This window comes from Vidua chalybeata, chromosome 24 (genome assembly GCF_026979565.1).
Source record: "Vidua chalybeata isolate OUT-0048 chromosome 24, bVidCha1 merged haplotype, whole genome shotgun sequence".
NCBI classification, from domain to species: domain Eukaryota; kingdom Metazoa; phylum Chordata; class Aves; order Passeriformes; family Viduidae; genus Vidua; species Vidua chalybeata.
Genome location: NC_071553.1, coordinates 2,010,638 through 2,025,122, shown reverse-complemented (window position 1 = coordinate 2,025,122; position 14,485 = coordinate 2,010,638). Strand labels below are relative to the sequence as shown.

The following is a 14,485-nucleotide window of genomic DNA, read 5'->3' as shown; positions in this document are numbered from 1 at the left end:
CTCTCCCAGGCTTGGCCCAGTCCCACCCGGGAGGGAGCACGGGCAATTCCATCGGGACACGGAGGGGACATTCCATCGGGAAAAGCCCATGGGCCGCATCCCGGGACAGCCCAGAACACCCTCGCCCCGCACTAGGATGGATAAGCCGTGCCCTCTCCCTCGGAAGGGGACCAGGATCCCTCAGGACCCTCCTCAGGGCCCGGGGATCCCTCGGGATCCACCTCAGCCCCCACAGGGATCCCTCGGGATCCACCTCAGCTTCCCCGGGGATCCCTCGGGATCCACCTCAGCTTCCCCGGGGATCCCTCGGGATCCACCTCAGCTTCCCCGGGGATCCCTCGGGATCCACCTCAGTTCCCTCCTGAGATCCACTGAGACCCTCCTCAGTCCCCACAGGGATTCCCCGGGAGTCACCTCAGTTCCCCCAGGGATCCATCGGGAACCTCCTCAGCTCTCCCGGGGATCCCTCGGGACTTTCTGAGCCCTCCCAAGGTTCTTTCGGGACCTCCTCAGCCCATCCAGGGATCCCCCCACTTCTCCATTCCCAAACTCCTTTCTGAGGGCGGAGGGCCCCCTTTGCCCTCCCCAAAATCCCTCCGGAGCGCGGAAAGCCCCATTCCGCTCTGCCCCCCGGCCCCTCCTCACCGAGCAGCAGCAGCTTCACCTCCTTGGCCGCCTTCTCGCCGTCTTCCCGCAGGTTGCGGTCGATCATTTTACTCCTCTCCACCGCCGCCTTATCCTCGGCGCTCAGCGTGCACCCCATGGCGGCGGCGGGGGCGGCCGGGCGGCCGAGGGCGGAGGGGTCGGGATCGGGGCCGGGGCCGGGATCGGGATCGGGACCGGGGCCGGGGCCGGGGCCGGGATCGGGGCCGCAGCTGCCTCGGCCCGGGCGGCTCCTGAGGCGGCGCCGGATTTCCGGTCCTGGCCGCAGGGCACGCCGGGAAATGAAGTCCTGCGAGCTGCCCGTGTGAGCACTTCCGCCTCGGTAGAGCGGGGCATGATGGGAGGAGACTCCATTTTCCGCCACGCTAGAGCGGAGTATGATGGGGGGGAAAAGCGCTTTACTTCCGCCTCGATGGAGCGAGACATGATGGGAAATACCCTACTTCCGGGCTCTGTTTGGCGGGCATGATGGGAGTTGTAGTCCTCCCGGGGGTGGGTAGAGTCCGCGGCGGCCCCAGACCCCCAGGCCTCCCTCATGAAGGGGGCCGGGCTGCGCACCCCCAGAGGGCCGGGGCTGGGCTCCGCGGCTGCGGGGCGGGCTCGGGGCAATGGGACCTGCTCTCCAGGACTGAGTAGGGGTCTCAGGGCCGTGGGGGGATGGAGGGGACCCCCTCCGCAGGCAGCCCCCCCTCCCCGCCCCTCCCTGGCTGTAGAGGGACCACCCCTCCTGGGGAGGCCCCAAACACGAGCCCCCCACTCTTATCCCTGGCCCATCACTGGGCTTGTGCCCCCAGCTGCTGCCCCCCAGCCGCGGTGGTGCCACGGGACCCCCGATCCCCGCGGTGGCGGCCGTGCTGACCCCGCACTGCATCAGCCCAGCGAGGGCGGTGGGAGCTCCCCCCGTCACCTGCGATGGCAGCACTGGGGACCCCCCGCTCCCGATGAGCGTGGTGGGACCCGCAATCCCCCACGGCAAAGAGAACCCCACAGACATCAGCAAGAGTCGTAGGACCCCCGATCCCCCGCTGTGGTGACAGAGACCCTCCCCCCCAAACCTCAACGAGTGCTGTGGGACCCCCCAGTCCCCCACAGCAGTGAGAATCACTCCCACTCCAGTGCCATGAGACCCCCAGCTCTCCATGGCTGCAGCAAAGAGCCCCCACCCCACAACCCCAGTGGGCCTTGTGGGCCCCCCCAGTTCTTTGTGGCTGCAGTGAGGACCCCCCACCCTCCATGGCAGCGTGGTACTCCCAGCCCAGTAAGCACTGTGGGACCTCCAACCCTCCGGGGCGGTGACGAAGCCCCCCCTCAACGAGTCACTGTGACCATCTCTCCCCTCACAGCCACGTTTACCCCAAACCCCCCCAAACGCTACAGCCCCGCTTTGGCAGAGCCCGCCACAGGCACGAACACCCCGCTGCCCCCGCCCCACTCCATCGCCTCGGCCGCCTCCTCCTCGATCTGCCCCGGGATGCGGAAATCCACAGGGGGCAGGTCCCGCTCGCGGCTGGGGGGCTCTGGTGGGCGCCCAGTGCTCTGGAGGAACTGCAGGAAGTTCTCCTCGATGGAGCCCTCACGGCTCGGCAGCCGCAGGTCCTCCTCCGGGGGCTGCTTGAAGAAGCAGGTGAGGAGCCGGCCGAGCTCCCCGCGGATCTGCCGGTTGAGGCAGCCATAGAAGAAGGGGTTGGAGGTGAAGCAGCAGAACCCCAGCCAGGTGACCACAGTCTCAGCCGCCGGCCCGGCCAAGGGCCGAGTGCTCAGCGCCGTGTACAGCTGGAAGGAGAAGTAGGGCAACCAGCAGAAGAGGAACTGGCCGCCCACGGCCAGCAGCACGGCAGCCGCCTTGCCCCCGCCAAACATCCTCTGTGGGGTGGTCCGAGGCGCCCCCGAGGTGGTGACCATGGTGGAGCGGCTGCTGAGCGACGCCGAGCGCCGGCGCGGCGTCTCCATCCAGGTGGGTGGCGGGCCGTGGTGCATGGCTGCCACCCGTGCCACCTTGAACATGCCACAGTAGACCACGACGATGATGAGGAGCGGCAGGACGAAGTAGAAGGCGGCGAAGAAGACCACAAAGACCTTGCAGGATGGCCCACGGCTCCACTGCAAGGAGCAGCCGTGAGCGCCGGGCGCTGGTGGGCGGTCGGGGGACAACCAGCCCAGCACAGGCACCAGCGAGGTGGCCACAGCCTTGAGCCACACGCCGGCCAGCACTCCGGCCACCAGCCCCGCGGTCATGCGCACCTCGTAGCGCAGCGGGTGCACCACGTAGTAGTAGCGCTCCACGTTGACGGTGGAGATGGAGAGGATGCACATGGAGGTGAGGCACACGCTGAGGAACAGGTACACGCGGCACACGGCCTCGCCCAGCCCCGGGCTCTCGAACACGGCCGAGCCCGACAGCATCTCCAGCGGCATCAGCGTGAGGGCAGCCAGGAAATCCACCAGGCACAGGTGGAACACGAAGACGAACTTGCGGAGCGCCGGCGTCTTGGCGATGACCGTCATGACGGCGGCGTTGCCCACGATGGCCGTGAGGTCCAGCAGCACCATGAAGAACAGCCCCACAGACTTGGAGGCCACGTCCTTGGGCTTGGCCTCGGCAGTGCTGTTGGGGGGCCGGGACCCCCCTCTAGAGCCATTCCAGCCCCACGGGGAGGGCAGGAAGGGCTCCATCCTGTGCCGCCGGCCTGGCGGCGAGCGCGGCGCAGCCGGGCATCGCCAGAGGGTCACATCCTTGGTGGTCCGCGGGTGGGGGGGGCTGCTGTGGGGGTGGCACTCAGAGTACCCAAAGGTGCCCCCTAGCCCCGCTCATGTCCCCGCTGCTCAGCCAGGGGGTACCTGGGGGAGGTGGAGCTGTCACTGGAGGGGGCAGGACCCTGGAGGGCCCCTGGGCGCTGAGCTGGACCCCCAGTTGCAGCCCCCAGGTACCTGGGGGGAGGTGGAGCTGTCAGAAAAGGGGGAGAGATTCTGAAGGGACCCTGAGAGCTGAGCAGGACCCCCAGCTGCAGCCCCCCAGTACCTGGGGTGAAGGTGGAGCTGTCATGGGAGGAAACCCTGGGGGGAACCCTGAGAGCCCAGGAGGGTCACAGATCACCTCTGGCAGCCATGGCAGAGGTCACAGCTGTGCTGGGGGAAACGTGGAGTTGTCATGAGAGGACACAACCCTGGGGGGATCCCTGAGAGCTGAGCTGGATTCCTACCTACAGCTGTGACCCCCCCCCCCTCACATAATCCCCATCACGCCCTATCCATCTCCACAACCGCCTACATCAAATCCCTTCCCCAACCAAAAGCTTTGTTCCCCCAAAAATGAGCAGTTCTGGGGTAAACCCCCCTAATTCCAACGTTTCAACCCAAAACACCCCAGTGGAGCCCTTTACCCAGAGTGTGGGGACCACACGGGGGGGCCGGGATGGGTGGGGGGTCCAGAGAAGGAGGGGAGGGGAGGGCCCAGCACCCCCAAGTCCTGGGTTCACCCCTTGTGCTTGGAGGCCTTGCGTGACCCCCCCCACCCCGAGCTCACACCCCCTCCATGGGGATATGAGGGGGATGTGGGGGCTACCCCGGACCCCCGGGTGTTCCCCACGGGGGCGGGGGTCCCCACCCTGCCCCCCGAGGGAGGGATGCTGACGGAATGGGGGTGCAGCCGCGGCTCCCCCCTCCCCTTCTCACTGCCCATTTCCCTCGCCCAGAGCTCCGGAGCGATGTCACCGCTTGGGGCCCCCCTCCCACCCCCGGGGGAGTCTCCCCCACCTCCCCGGTATCTCCCCACCTCCCCAGGCCGTGGCCCCGGCGGGGCTGCTCGGCCGCGGCACCTACCCTGGGGGTCTGCATGGAGCCGGCCTGAGCCCGTGGGTCCCCGCTCCGGCCGGGGGAGGGGTCGGGGCTGGGGGGTGTCCCCGGGGTGGCGGGGGATGCTCGGGGCTGGAGCCACTGCGGCGAGGGTTGCTCCGCACCGCCCGGCTGCTGGGTCCTAGTGCCGCCCGCCTCGCCTCGGTACCCCGGGAACGGCCCCCGAGCCCCGCAGCTGCGGGCCCCGCAGTGGGCTGCTCGCTGCCGCCCGAAGCCTGGCTGTGCCCCCCCAGTGGACAGCGGTGGGTGGGACACCCCCGGGTGCTGCCCCGCGTGTTGCTCCGTGCCTCAGTTTCCCCGTTTGCCTCCCGAAAGCGATGGGGAGGGCATGGGGCCGTCGCTGGGGGGGAGAAGCCCCTCGGGGAAGGGAAAGGGGGAGCTCGGGGGGCGTAGAGCGGAGGTGATCTGGGGGGGGGGAGAGGTGAAAAGGGGGGATGGGGTGCAGATTCGCAGTGGGGGGCACAGGGTGGGGGTGGGGGTGCGGAGAGTGCCGGGGGGGCCGCTCAGAGGGGCCGCAGAGCCCCCCCAGTTCTGCCTACCCCCACCCCAGCACCCTTTCCCTTGCTCCCAGTTCAGCAATGGAGCAAACGGGATGGGGTCAGTGTCCCTCCCCACCACGCCATGCCCCGTGCCTCAGTTTCCCCAGGACATGGCCATTCCCTTCCACGAAGGGGTGCTCATCCTTTCCGTCCCTCCAAAATCTTGCTCGGGCTCCGAACTTTCCCCCTGCAGTGCCCTGGCCCCCATCCAAAGGGTGCCCGGGTGGGATGCGTGGCCACCAGATCCCATTCCCGGGATGGGGGGTGACAAGTGATCCGTGGGTGACGTGTGTCCCTGCGCGTCACGTGTCCATTGCCAGGCTACGGCCTCCCAAAAATAAATCCACCCAAACCAGATTAGAAACGCCCGACCTCGGATGAACCAGCCCCGGCATTCCGGGGCCCGCGGGCGGCTCCCGGTGGGACCCCGGGCACCGGGAGGAGGATTCCCGCTGAGCAGGAACACGGCGGATCCACGGGGCTCCATCCTGCCCGGGCTCCTGCCCCTGTGGCAGAAGTAGAGCAAGGGAGTGAGTCCTGGTCCACAGAATGGGGGGACACACGGAACCCCCCTTTTCCTGGGAACCCCTGTGGGCACCCTCCACTTGTGTGGAACACCTGAGGACACCCTGCCGTGGCAGACACCCTGCTCTGGTACCCCTGGTATCGCTGACACTGCTGGCAGCCCACATCCCAGTTCCCAAGCACCCCACTATCCCAGCCCCTGGCATCCCAGTACCCTTTATTTTGGCACCCCAGCACCCCAGTCCTCAAGCATCCCCCTATCCCAGCACCTTGGGACCCCAGTACCCCAACATCCTGGCACCCCAGTACTCAATACCTTGGCACCCCAGTACCTCAACGCCTCAGCACCTCGGCATCCCAGTCCCCACAGTGCATCACCCTGGTACCCCAATATCCCAGGGCCCTGCCACCCCAGTGCCTCAGCACCCTGGCACCCCAGCAACCAAACATCCCAGTGCCCCTGAGCAGTGGAACCCCAGTACTTCAGTGTCCTGGCACCAATACCCTGGGCTACTCATCCCCCAGCACCCCAATACCTCAGTAGCCAAATCCTTCAGTACCTTGGCACCCCCAGCACCCAGTGTCGTGGAACCCCAGCATCAAGACACCTCAGCACCCCAACACCCCAATAGCATGTCCCAGTACCCACCCCTGGCACCCCAATACCCCCGTCCCTGTCCCCTCTGCAGAGCCCCTGCCAGACACGCAGGTAAGCACGTTCACACGTGTGTATGTGTGTGTGTGTGTGTGTGTGCAAGTTTGCACACCTGGGTACACACTTGTGTCATGTGTGCCTGCCTGGGGGTCACACACATCTGGTGGATACATCTGTGTGTGCACACACATGTGAGGGAGAGTGCACACATGTCCCTGGGCTGTGCACACACGTGTGTGTGTGTCTGTGTGTGTGTGTGTGCTGACACACGTGTGAGGGGCACACACACATCCCTGGGCTGTGCACAAGTGTGTGTGTGTGTGTCTGTGTGTCTATGTGTCTGTGTGTGTGTGTGTCTGTGTTTGCACACCTGGGTACACGCTTGTGCCATGTGTGCCTGCCTGGGGGTCACACACATCTGGCAGATACATCTGTGTGTGCACACACGTGTGAGGGGCACACACATGTCCCTGGGCTGTGCACAAGTGTGTGTGTGTGTGTGTCTGTGTCTGTGTGTGTGTGTGTGCTGACACATGTGAGAAGGGCACACACGTCGCTGGGCTGTGCACACACACGTGTGTGTCTGTGTCTGTGTGTGTGTGTGCTGACACACGTGTGCTCCCATGATGTACTGCATGCACGCGGGACCCCTCCTGCTGTCCCCTGGGACACCCAGGGCCCCCCAAGGACACCCAAAGCCCAGCGCTGCCCTGCGGATGTCGGGGTGTGGGTGGGGCCGGCTGTCGGGAGGGGTGTGGGCTGTGGGTTCTGGGCAGGGATTAACTCCTGGATTAAAACTGGGAAAATAAGGACGATCCAAGGGCAAAATTCCCTGTCTGATTAAGGGGGGCATCCAGCCGAGGGGGGAGGTTAGGGTGAAGGGAACAGGGTGAGGAGCACTCTGAGGACATCCTGTTCTGTGTTCCAGGGGTTCCTTTTAATCCCTGCCCCCCTTCACAATAAAAAGCTGCATCATCCCAGCATGGTTTGTTCCAGCTCTTTTCCCTCTAATTTTGGACCCAAAATCCGGCACGAATGTTTGGATCTAAAAATACTGCCGGGAAGCAAAGCCTCCAGTGCGGGGTGCGGGGCTCCCTGCAGCTGGGCTGTGACACCCAGGAGTGCCCCTCGGGGGGCCCGGGGCAGGGGAGCCCCCTCAGTCCAAGGGCTGGTGCGTGGGGCTGTGGGATGGGGTCGGGACTGCGGGGGGACCGGGACCATGGGGCTGTGGCTTCAGGAGTGGGGATGGGAGTGGGATGGGGCTGGGAGAGGAGGGGGGGCTGGGGCTGACATGGGATACCATGGGGATGGAGATGGGGATAGCACAGGGATGAGGATGGGGTTAGGGATGGAATAGAGGTGATGGGGATGGGGACAGGGATGGGGATGGGGATGAGAGCCATGATGGGATTGGATTGGATTGGATGAAATGGAAATGGGGATGAGAACAGTAATGGGATGGGATGGGATGGGATGGGATGGGATGGGATGGGATGGGATGGGATGGGATGGGATGGGATGGGATGGGATGGGATGGGATGGGGATGACGGGGATGGGGACAGAGGACAGGGATGAGAATGAGAATGGGGAGAGGATGGGAATGGGAGATGGGGACAAGGATGAGGACAGGGATGGAAGGGGGATAATGGGGATAGAGGACAGAGATGGAAATGAGGATGGGGATAGGGGAGAGTTAAGTGTGAGGATAGAGATGGGGGATAGGGACAGGGATGGGATTGGGATGATGGAGAAGAGGACAGGGATAGGGATGAGGATAAAGATGAGGACAGGGATACAGGATAGGGATGGGAATAAAGAGGGGCATGAGGATGGGGGTGGTAAGAACCTGGGGAGGGAGAATGGGATGAGGATAAAAATGGGATGGGGATGATAGGAACAGAGATGGGGAGGGGGATGGAGAGTGGGGACGGGCTGGGACAGGGATGAGGATGGGGTCGGACATAGGGCTGGGGCTGGGGAGGGAAATGAGCGTGGGGCCAGGGCTGGGGTGGGAGATGGGGCTGGGGTGGGACACGGGACCGGGGCTAGTGTCGGACACGGGCCGTGCTGGGGTGGAGGATGGAGCCGGGGCTGGGCTGGGACACGGGACCGGGGCTGGGGTGGGACTCGGGGCCGGGGCTGGGGTCGGGGCCGTGCCGGGGCGGTGCCGGGGCCGGGGCCGGGGTCGGGGCCGTGCCGGGGCCGTGCCGGGGCTGGGGCTGGGATCGGGGCCGTGCCGGGGCCGTGCCGGGGCCGTGCCGGGGCCGGGGCTGGGGCCGTGCCGGGGCGGTGCCGGGGCCGGGGCCGGGGCCGTGCCGGGGCTGGGGCCGGGGCCGTGCCGGGGCCGTGCCGGGGCCGGGGCCGTGCCGGAGCCGTGCCGGGGCCGTGCCGGGGCCGGGGCTGGGGCCGTGCCGGGGCCGGGGCCGTGCCGGGGCCGGGGCCGGGGCCGTGCCGGGGCCGTGCCGGGGCCGTGCCGGAGCCGTGCCGGGGCCGTGCCGGGGCCGGGGCCGGGGCCGGGGCCGGGGCCGTGCCGGGGCCGGGGCCGTGCCGGGGCCGTGCCGGAGCCGTGCCGGGGCCGTGCCGGGGCCGGGGCCGTGCCGGGGCCGGGGCCGGGGCCGTGCCGGAGCCGTGCCGGGGCCGTGCCGGAGCCGTGCCGGGGCCGGGGCCGTGCCGGGGCCGTGCCGGGGCCGGGGCCGTGCCGGGGCCGTGCCGGGGCCGGGGCCGTGCCGGGGCCGGGGCCGGGGCCGTGCCGGAGCCGTGCCGGGGCCGGGGCCGTGCCGGGGCCGGGCGGGTTAAGCCGCGCGCTGCCGCCATTGGCGGAGCGCGGAGCGGCCGCAGCCAATGGGGACGGGCCTTGCGCACCGGGCCTGCCCCAGACCCCGTCCCGGGGCGGATCGGGGCGGTTCGGCCGCGTTCGGGCCGGGTCGGAACCGTTCGGCTGCCTTCGTGCCGGGCTCGGCTCCTCTCGTCTCAGCTCGGGAAGGATCGGGAAGGTTCGGCTGCCTTCGTGCCGGCTCGGCTCTGCTCGGCTGAGCTCGGGGAGGTTCGGCCCGACCCGGTTCGGCCTGTCTTGGTTCGGCGCGGCCCGCTCGGCTTCCTTCGGCCTCGCTCGGCTGGCTCGGCTCTGTTCGGCGTCTCTCGGCTCGGTTCGGCTCCGCTTGACTCTCCTCGGTTCGGTTCGTCTGGGCCCGGCCCTGCCCGGTCGCCGCCGCACCGGGCCCGGTAACGCTCCGACCCCATCCCCGGTGCAGGCCCGAGCCCAGCCCCGGTAACGCCCCGGGAGGAAGGGGGGAGGGAGGGAGCGAGCATCCTCCGCCGCTCCGTCCGCAGCACGGCCGGGACCGGGGGGATATCCTGGCCGGGGGGGCAGGCAGGAGCCCCGGGCCAGACGTGCCGTGACAGTGGGGACATGTCGTGACAGTGGAGACAGAGCCACCCCGCACCGGGGCCTGGTGGGCAGTGACCCAGGGACACCCTGTGACACCAGGACCGAACCCCGCAAGCCGTGACACTGAGGGAGCACCGGGGCACAAAGCCATTCCATGTCGTGACACCGGGGGACCACAGCTACCCCAGGCAGTGACACTCGGTGCACACGCCACGGCACTTGGTGACAGCGTGGTGCCACCGAGCACCCCGCACCATGGCACCCCGTGAGCAGCCAGATCGGCAGGTGCTGTGACACCAGGGGGACCCTGCGCCTGGCAGGTGCTGTGACACTGGGTGACCAAACCACCCTGTGCCGTGACTCCTGGGCGAGCCTTGAGCCTGGCACGTGCTGTGACACTGGCGGACCAAAGCCAGCCTGGACTGTGACAACTGATCAACCAGCCTGGCACCTGCCACTGGGTGACCAAAGCCACCTTGGACTGTGATACCAAGTGACCAAGCCTCTGCACCATGACAGCTGGTGAACCCTCAACCTGGCGCTTGCGTGACACCGCGTGACTGAAAGCCACCCTGTGCTGTGACACTGGGTGACCAAGCCACTCCACATTGTGACACCATGTGACTGAAGCCCCCCCCGATCTCCACGCTGCGTTATCCCCGTCATGCCAACATCCTGTCACCCCTGCGTGGCCATGCGTGTCCCCGCGGTGCCGCTGTCCCTGCTGCTGGCGCTGTCCCTGCTGTCCCCGTGGGGGTCTGCGGGAGGGAGCTGCCCCCCGCACTGCGTCTGCGCCTCCAACCTGCTGAGCTGCTCGCAGGCCAACCTGAGCGTGGTGCCGGCGCCGCTGCCACGCTTCACCGCCGTGCTGGACTTGAGCCACAACAACGTGACACGGCTGCGCGCGGACTGGACGCCGGCGCGGCTGCCGCACCTGCACGCGCTGCTGCTGAGCCACAACGGGCTGGCCTTCGTGTCCACCGAGGCCTTCGCCCGCGTGCCGCGCCTGCGCCACCTCGACCTGTCCTCCAACCGCCTGCGGACGCTGGACGAGAACCTGTTCAGCGACCTGGGCGAGCTGGAGGTGCTGCTGCTGTACAACAACGAGATCGCCACGGTGGATCGCACGGCCTTCGAGAACCTGGGCCGGCTGCGCAAGCTCTACCTGGGACGGAACCGCATCGCTCGCTTCCCGCTGGAGCTGCTCCGGGAGGGCACCCGGCTGCCGCAGCTGGCGCTGCTGGACCTGTCGGCCAACCGGCTGCGGGCCGTGCCCGCGGGCGAGCTGCAGGCGCTGCCCGCCTGGCTGCGCGACCGCCTCTACCTGCACAACAACCCCCTGGCCTGCGACTGTGTGCTCTTCCAGCTGCTGGACCGCGGCCGCCGCCGCCACCTCAGCGCCGTGGAGGATTTCCAGGACGAGCTGCACTGCTTCCTGCCCGGAGTGACCACTCACGTCAAGATCCTGGAGCTGGCGGGCAAGCCGCCTCTCAACTGCAGCAAGGCACGGGAGGCCGTGCTGGAGGCGCACCTCGGGGACAGCGTGACGCTGGGCTGTGACAGCCGGTGGCAGGGCGTGCGCAGCCGGCACTGGGTGACACCGGGCGGGGAGCGGGTGCTGGGGGACGGGGGCAACGGCAGCGTGGTCCTGCTGGCCAACGGCAGCCTTCAGCTGCGGGCGCTGCGCCCTGAGGATGCGGGCACTTACTCCTGCTGGGTGGCCGGACCCCTCCTCAACGAGACCCTCTACGTGGAGCTGCTGGTGCACAACTTCACCCTGCACGGCCCCCACGACACGCTGAACACGGCCTACACCACTCTGGTGGGCTGCATCCTGAGCGTGGTGCTGGTGCTCATCTACCTGTACCTCACCCCGTGCCGCTGCTGCTGCTGCCGTGGCACCGAGAAGCCGCCGGCGCCACGCGACGACAGCATCAACTCCTCGGTGCTGAGCACCACCCCGAACCACGCCGGGGGCACCGGGGAGCCCTGCGCATCCCACGTGGCCTCCAGTGCTGGCACAGGGCAGAACGGCAGGTTCAAGGGCGGGGGGACGCCCCCGCTGCCCGCCCGGCAGGGCCCCAAGGCGCAGAGGAAGGTGTCGGATCCAGACTCGGTGAGTTCTGTCTTCTCCGACACGCCCATCGTGGTGTGAGGGGACACTGTGGGGACAGTCCCCAGGGACACCCGGTGTCAGCCACTGCAAGCTGTCCCTGGGCAGGAGGGATGGCCAGACCCCCACTGCCGTGTCCCCAGCTTGGGGGGTCACACCATCACACCCCAGGACTGAGCATCGCTGCTGGCTCCCGCCAAGGTCACCGACACCATGGGACAGTGAGGGACAAAGATGTGACACACACTTGGGGACAGTCTCCCACCGTGACCTGTCCCTGGGCAGGAGAGTTGGCCGGACTCCCACCACCGTGGCCCCAGCTTCTGGGGGTCCCATGATCAACCCCCAGGACTGAGCATCATCCCACACCCCCACTGAGATCACAAAGGGACCGTGAGGGACACACGGGTGTGAGGAGACACACCATGGGGACAGTCCACCGGGACACCCTGTGTTCCTACTGCTGCTGTGACCTGTTCCCCATGGACATGCCACGGGCAGAAGGGGTGGCTGCACCCCATCTGCCATGTCCCCCACTTGGGGGGCAACACCATTGCCCCCGGGACAGAGCATCACTGCTGGCCCCACCGAGGTCACTGCGCAACCGCAAGGGACAAGGATGTGACACCATGGGGCAGTCCCCTACTGTCACCAGGCAGGAAGGGTGGCCAGACCCCCACCAGCATGCCCCAGCTTTTGGGGGTCCCACCATCACCCCCCAGGACTGAGCATCATCCCCAGCCCCTGCTGAGATCACTGAGGGACTGCGAGGGACAAGGGTGAGAGGGGACAACCATGGGGAGTCCTCAGGGACATCCTGTGTCCCCACTGCCACTGCAAGCTGTCCCCAGGCTGGAGGGGTGGCTGGACCCCCATCACCGTGTCCCCAGGTTTTGGGGATCCCACCATCACCCCTCAGGACTGAGCATCATCCCTGGCCCCTGCCAAGGTCACCGGGGGACTGCAGTGGACAAGGGTGTGAGGGGACACGCGAAGGGGACAATCTCCTGCTGTGACCTGTCCCTGGGCAGGAGGGATGACCAGACTCCCACCACCGTGCCCCTCGTTTTTGGGGGTCCCACCATTGCCCCTCAGGACTGAACATGCTGCTGGCCCCGGCTGAGCTCACCGCAGGACCACAGGGACAAGTCTCTGTGAGGACAGTGTGGCCACCAACTGCAGGGCATCAGCCCCAGCAGGCACCGGAGGACTGAGGGACAGTGGCAGTGGCAGCCGTGAGCCCCCAGGAGCGGCAGCACCGGGCAGAACCCCCTCCCTGCAGCCCTGGCCCCCCCATTCCCCCTGCCCCCCTTGGCATGTGCATGGCCAAGCATGAGTCCCCCCGGGGAGCATGTGCCACCCCCATGGGGACACCGGGGGTGTGTCAACCCCCTGGGGAACCCCCAACACCTCCTGACCCCCTCTGCGACCCACAGCTGCAAACAGAGCCCCCTCCCCCACAGGGGGTGGGACCCGGGGGCTCCTGCACCCCCAAAAGGGGTGCCCCCCTCCCATGGGTGTCCCCATGCCAGCCCAGCCTGTGTCTCCCGTGCCCCCACCGCGGACGTTCCCCCCCCGCACCGGGCAATGCCCACCGATGCCTTGGCCAAAATAAACGTGTTTCCCTCGTGCCTGTGCGACCTTCACCTGCTTTTGGGGGACTCCCAGGGGTGTCCCCTTGCTGCGGTGGGGGCGGGTTGGGGACAGGGTGACACTGCTGGGGTGAGGCTGGGTGGGGGGCCCTGCTGCCCTGCCTGCCCCCATCTGGGGTGCAGGGGGGTGAGGTAGGGGGGGCACCCCGGTCACCCCAGTGTGCCCATCCCAGGGTCCCTCTGACCCCGACCCCGACACGCTGTGCTGGGAGAGGCTTCTGGGCACCCCCCTATGGCCAGCCCTGGGCTCACCCCAGCACCCCAATGGCCCAAGTGACACCCCTAGCACCTCAATGACCCTTATGGTCCCCTGCCTGTCTCCCCAGCACCCCAAAGACCCCCTATGGTCGGTCCCCAGTACCTGCCCTTTAACCCCCCAGCACCCTAATAACCCTCCATGGTCCCCAGGACCTCCTCGCTGTCCTGAGGCCACCCCCAAGCAATTCACTGATCTCCCCAGCCCCTTAATGACCCCACTGCCCCCCCAAGTCCCCAAAGACCCTCTGTGGTCCCCTGTACCCTCCCAGCACCCCAATGAACCCCATCTGTCCCCCGAGCACCCCAAAAACCTCCTGTGGTCCCCAGCATGCCACCATCCAGTGACTTCACTGAGCCTCCCAGCACCCCAATGACCCCATTTACCACCACCCAGCACCCCAGAATCTCAATGACCCCACTGACCATCTCCCAGTCTCCCAAAGACCCTTATGGGGTCCTGCCCACCCTGCAGCACCCCGAAGACCCCCTCTAGTCCCCAGTAAGCCCCCAGCACCTCAAGGGTGCCCTCAGCCTCCCAGAGACCCTTATGAAGCCCTGCCCAGCCCCACAGCACCTCAAAGACCCCCTTTGCTCCTCAGTAACCCTCCACAGCCCCCCCCAACGAGCCCCCCAGTACCCCCCTGCCCCCTCAACATTTTTAACAACTCCAGTGACCCCTTCCAGCTCCCCAGTGACACTGCCCCAGTCCCCCAATAACTCCCCACTGTCCCCAGCATCCCCCTGCCCCACTGAGCCCCCCTATCCCCCAAACCTGCAGACCCCCAGCACCCCCTTTTCCCCATCCCCCACTACACAACTCTTTTTTTTTTTTTTCTCTT

The 14,485-nt window shown here is 67.3% G+C and overlaps 3 protein-coding genes across 6 annotated transcripts in view; 1 reads left to right on the top strand and 2 right to left on the bottom strand.

Annotated features, from left to right (window-relative positions):
* The window catches only part of GNAI3 (G protein subunit alpha i3), a 28,638-nt gene extending 27,765 nt beyond the window's left edge, over positions 1 to 873 (bottom strand). The window contains exon 1 of one of the 2 annotated variants that reach the window (XM_053964224.1): positions 646 to 873. In XM_053964224.1, coding sequence (XP_053820199.1) covers positions 646 to 763 — 118 coding nt within the window. In that variant the 5' untranslated portion in view covers positions 764 to 873. The remainder of the gene's footprint in view (positions 1 to 645) is intronic. The other variant, XM_053964223.1, reaches the window with a different exon arrangement.
* A 116-nt stretch (positions 874 to 989) lies between these two features.
* Positions 990 to 4,807, bottom strand: GPR61 (G protein-coupled receptor 61). Of its 3 annotated transcripts, none has more exons than XM_053964219.1 (2): positions 4,483 to 4,807; positions 990 to 3,607 (listed from the first exon to the last, which is right to left on the bottom strand). In XM_053964219.1, the coding sequence occupies exon 2, from the start codon at positions 3,334 to 3,336 to the stop codon at positions 2,035 to 2,037; it is 1,302 nt and encodes a 433-aa protein (XP_053820194.1). In that variant the 5' UTR covers positions 3,337 to 3,607; positions 4,483 to 4,807; the 3' UTR covers positions 990 to 2,034. The 3 variants fall into 3 exon arrangements, with proteins under 3 accessions (XP_053820194.1, XP_053820195.1, XP_053820196.1); XM_053964220.1 differs by having other exon boundaries at positions 990 to 3,501; XM_053964221.1 differs by lacking the exon at positions 4,483 to 4,807 and having other exon boundaries at positions 990 to 2,763; positions 2,905 to 4,120.
* A 4,246-nt stretch (positions 4,808 to 9,053) lies between these two features.
* AMIGO1 (adhesion molecule with Ig like domain 1) lies at positions 9,054 to 13,367 on the top strand. Its single transcript, XM_053964231.1, has one exon. It carries the CDS (start codon positions 10,288 to 10,290, stop codon positions 11,776 to 11,778), a length of 1,491 nt encoding a protein of 496 aa, XP_053820206.1. The 5' UTR covers positions 9,054 to 10,287; the 3' UTR covers positions 11,779 to 13,367.
* The last annotated feature ends 1,118 nt before the right edge of the window (positions 13,368 to 14,485 follow it).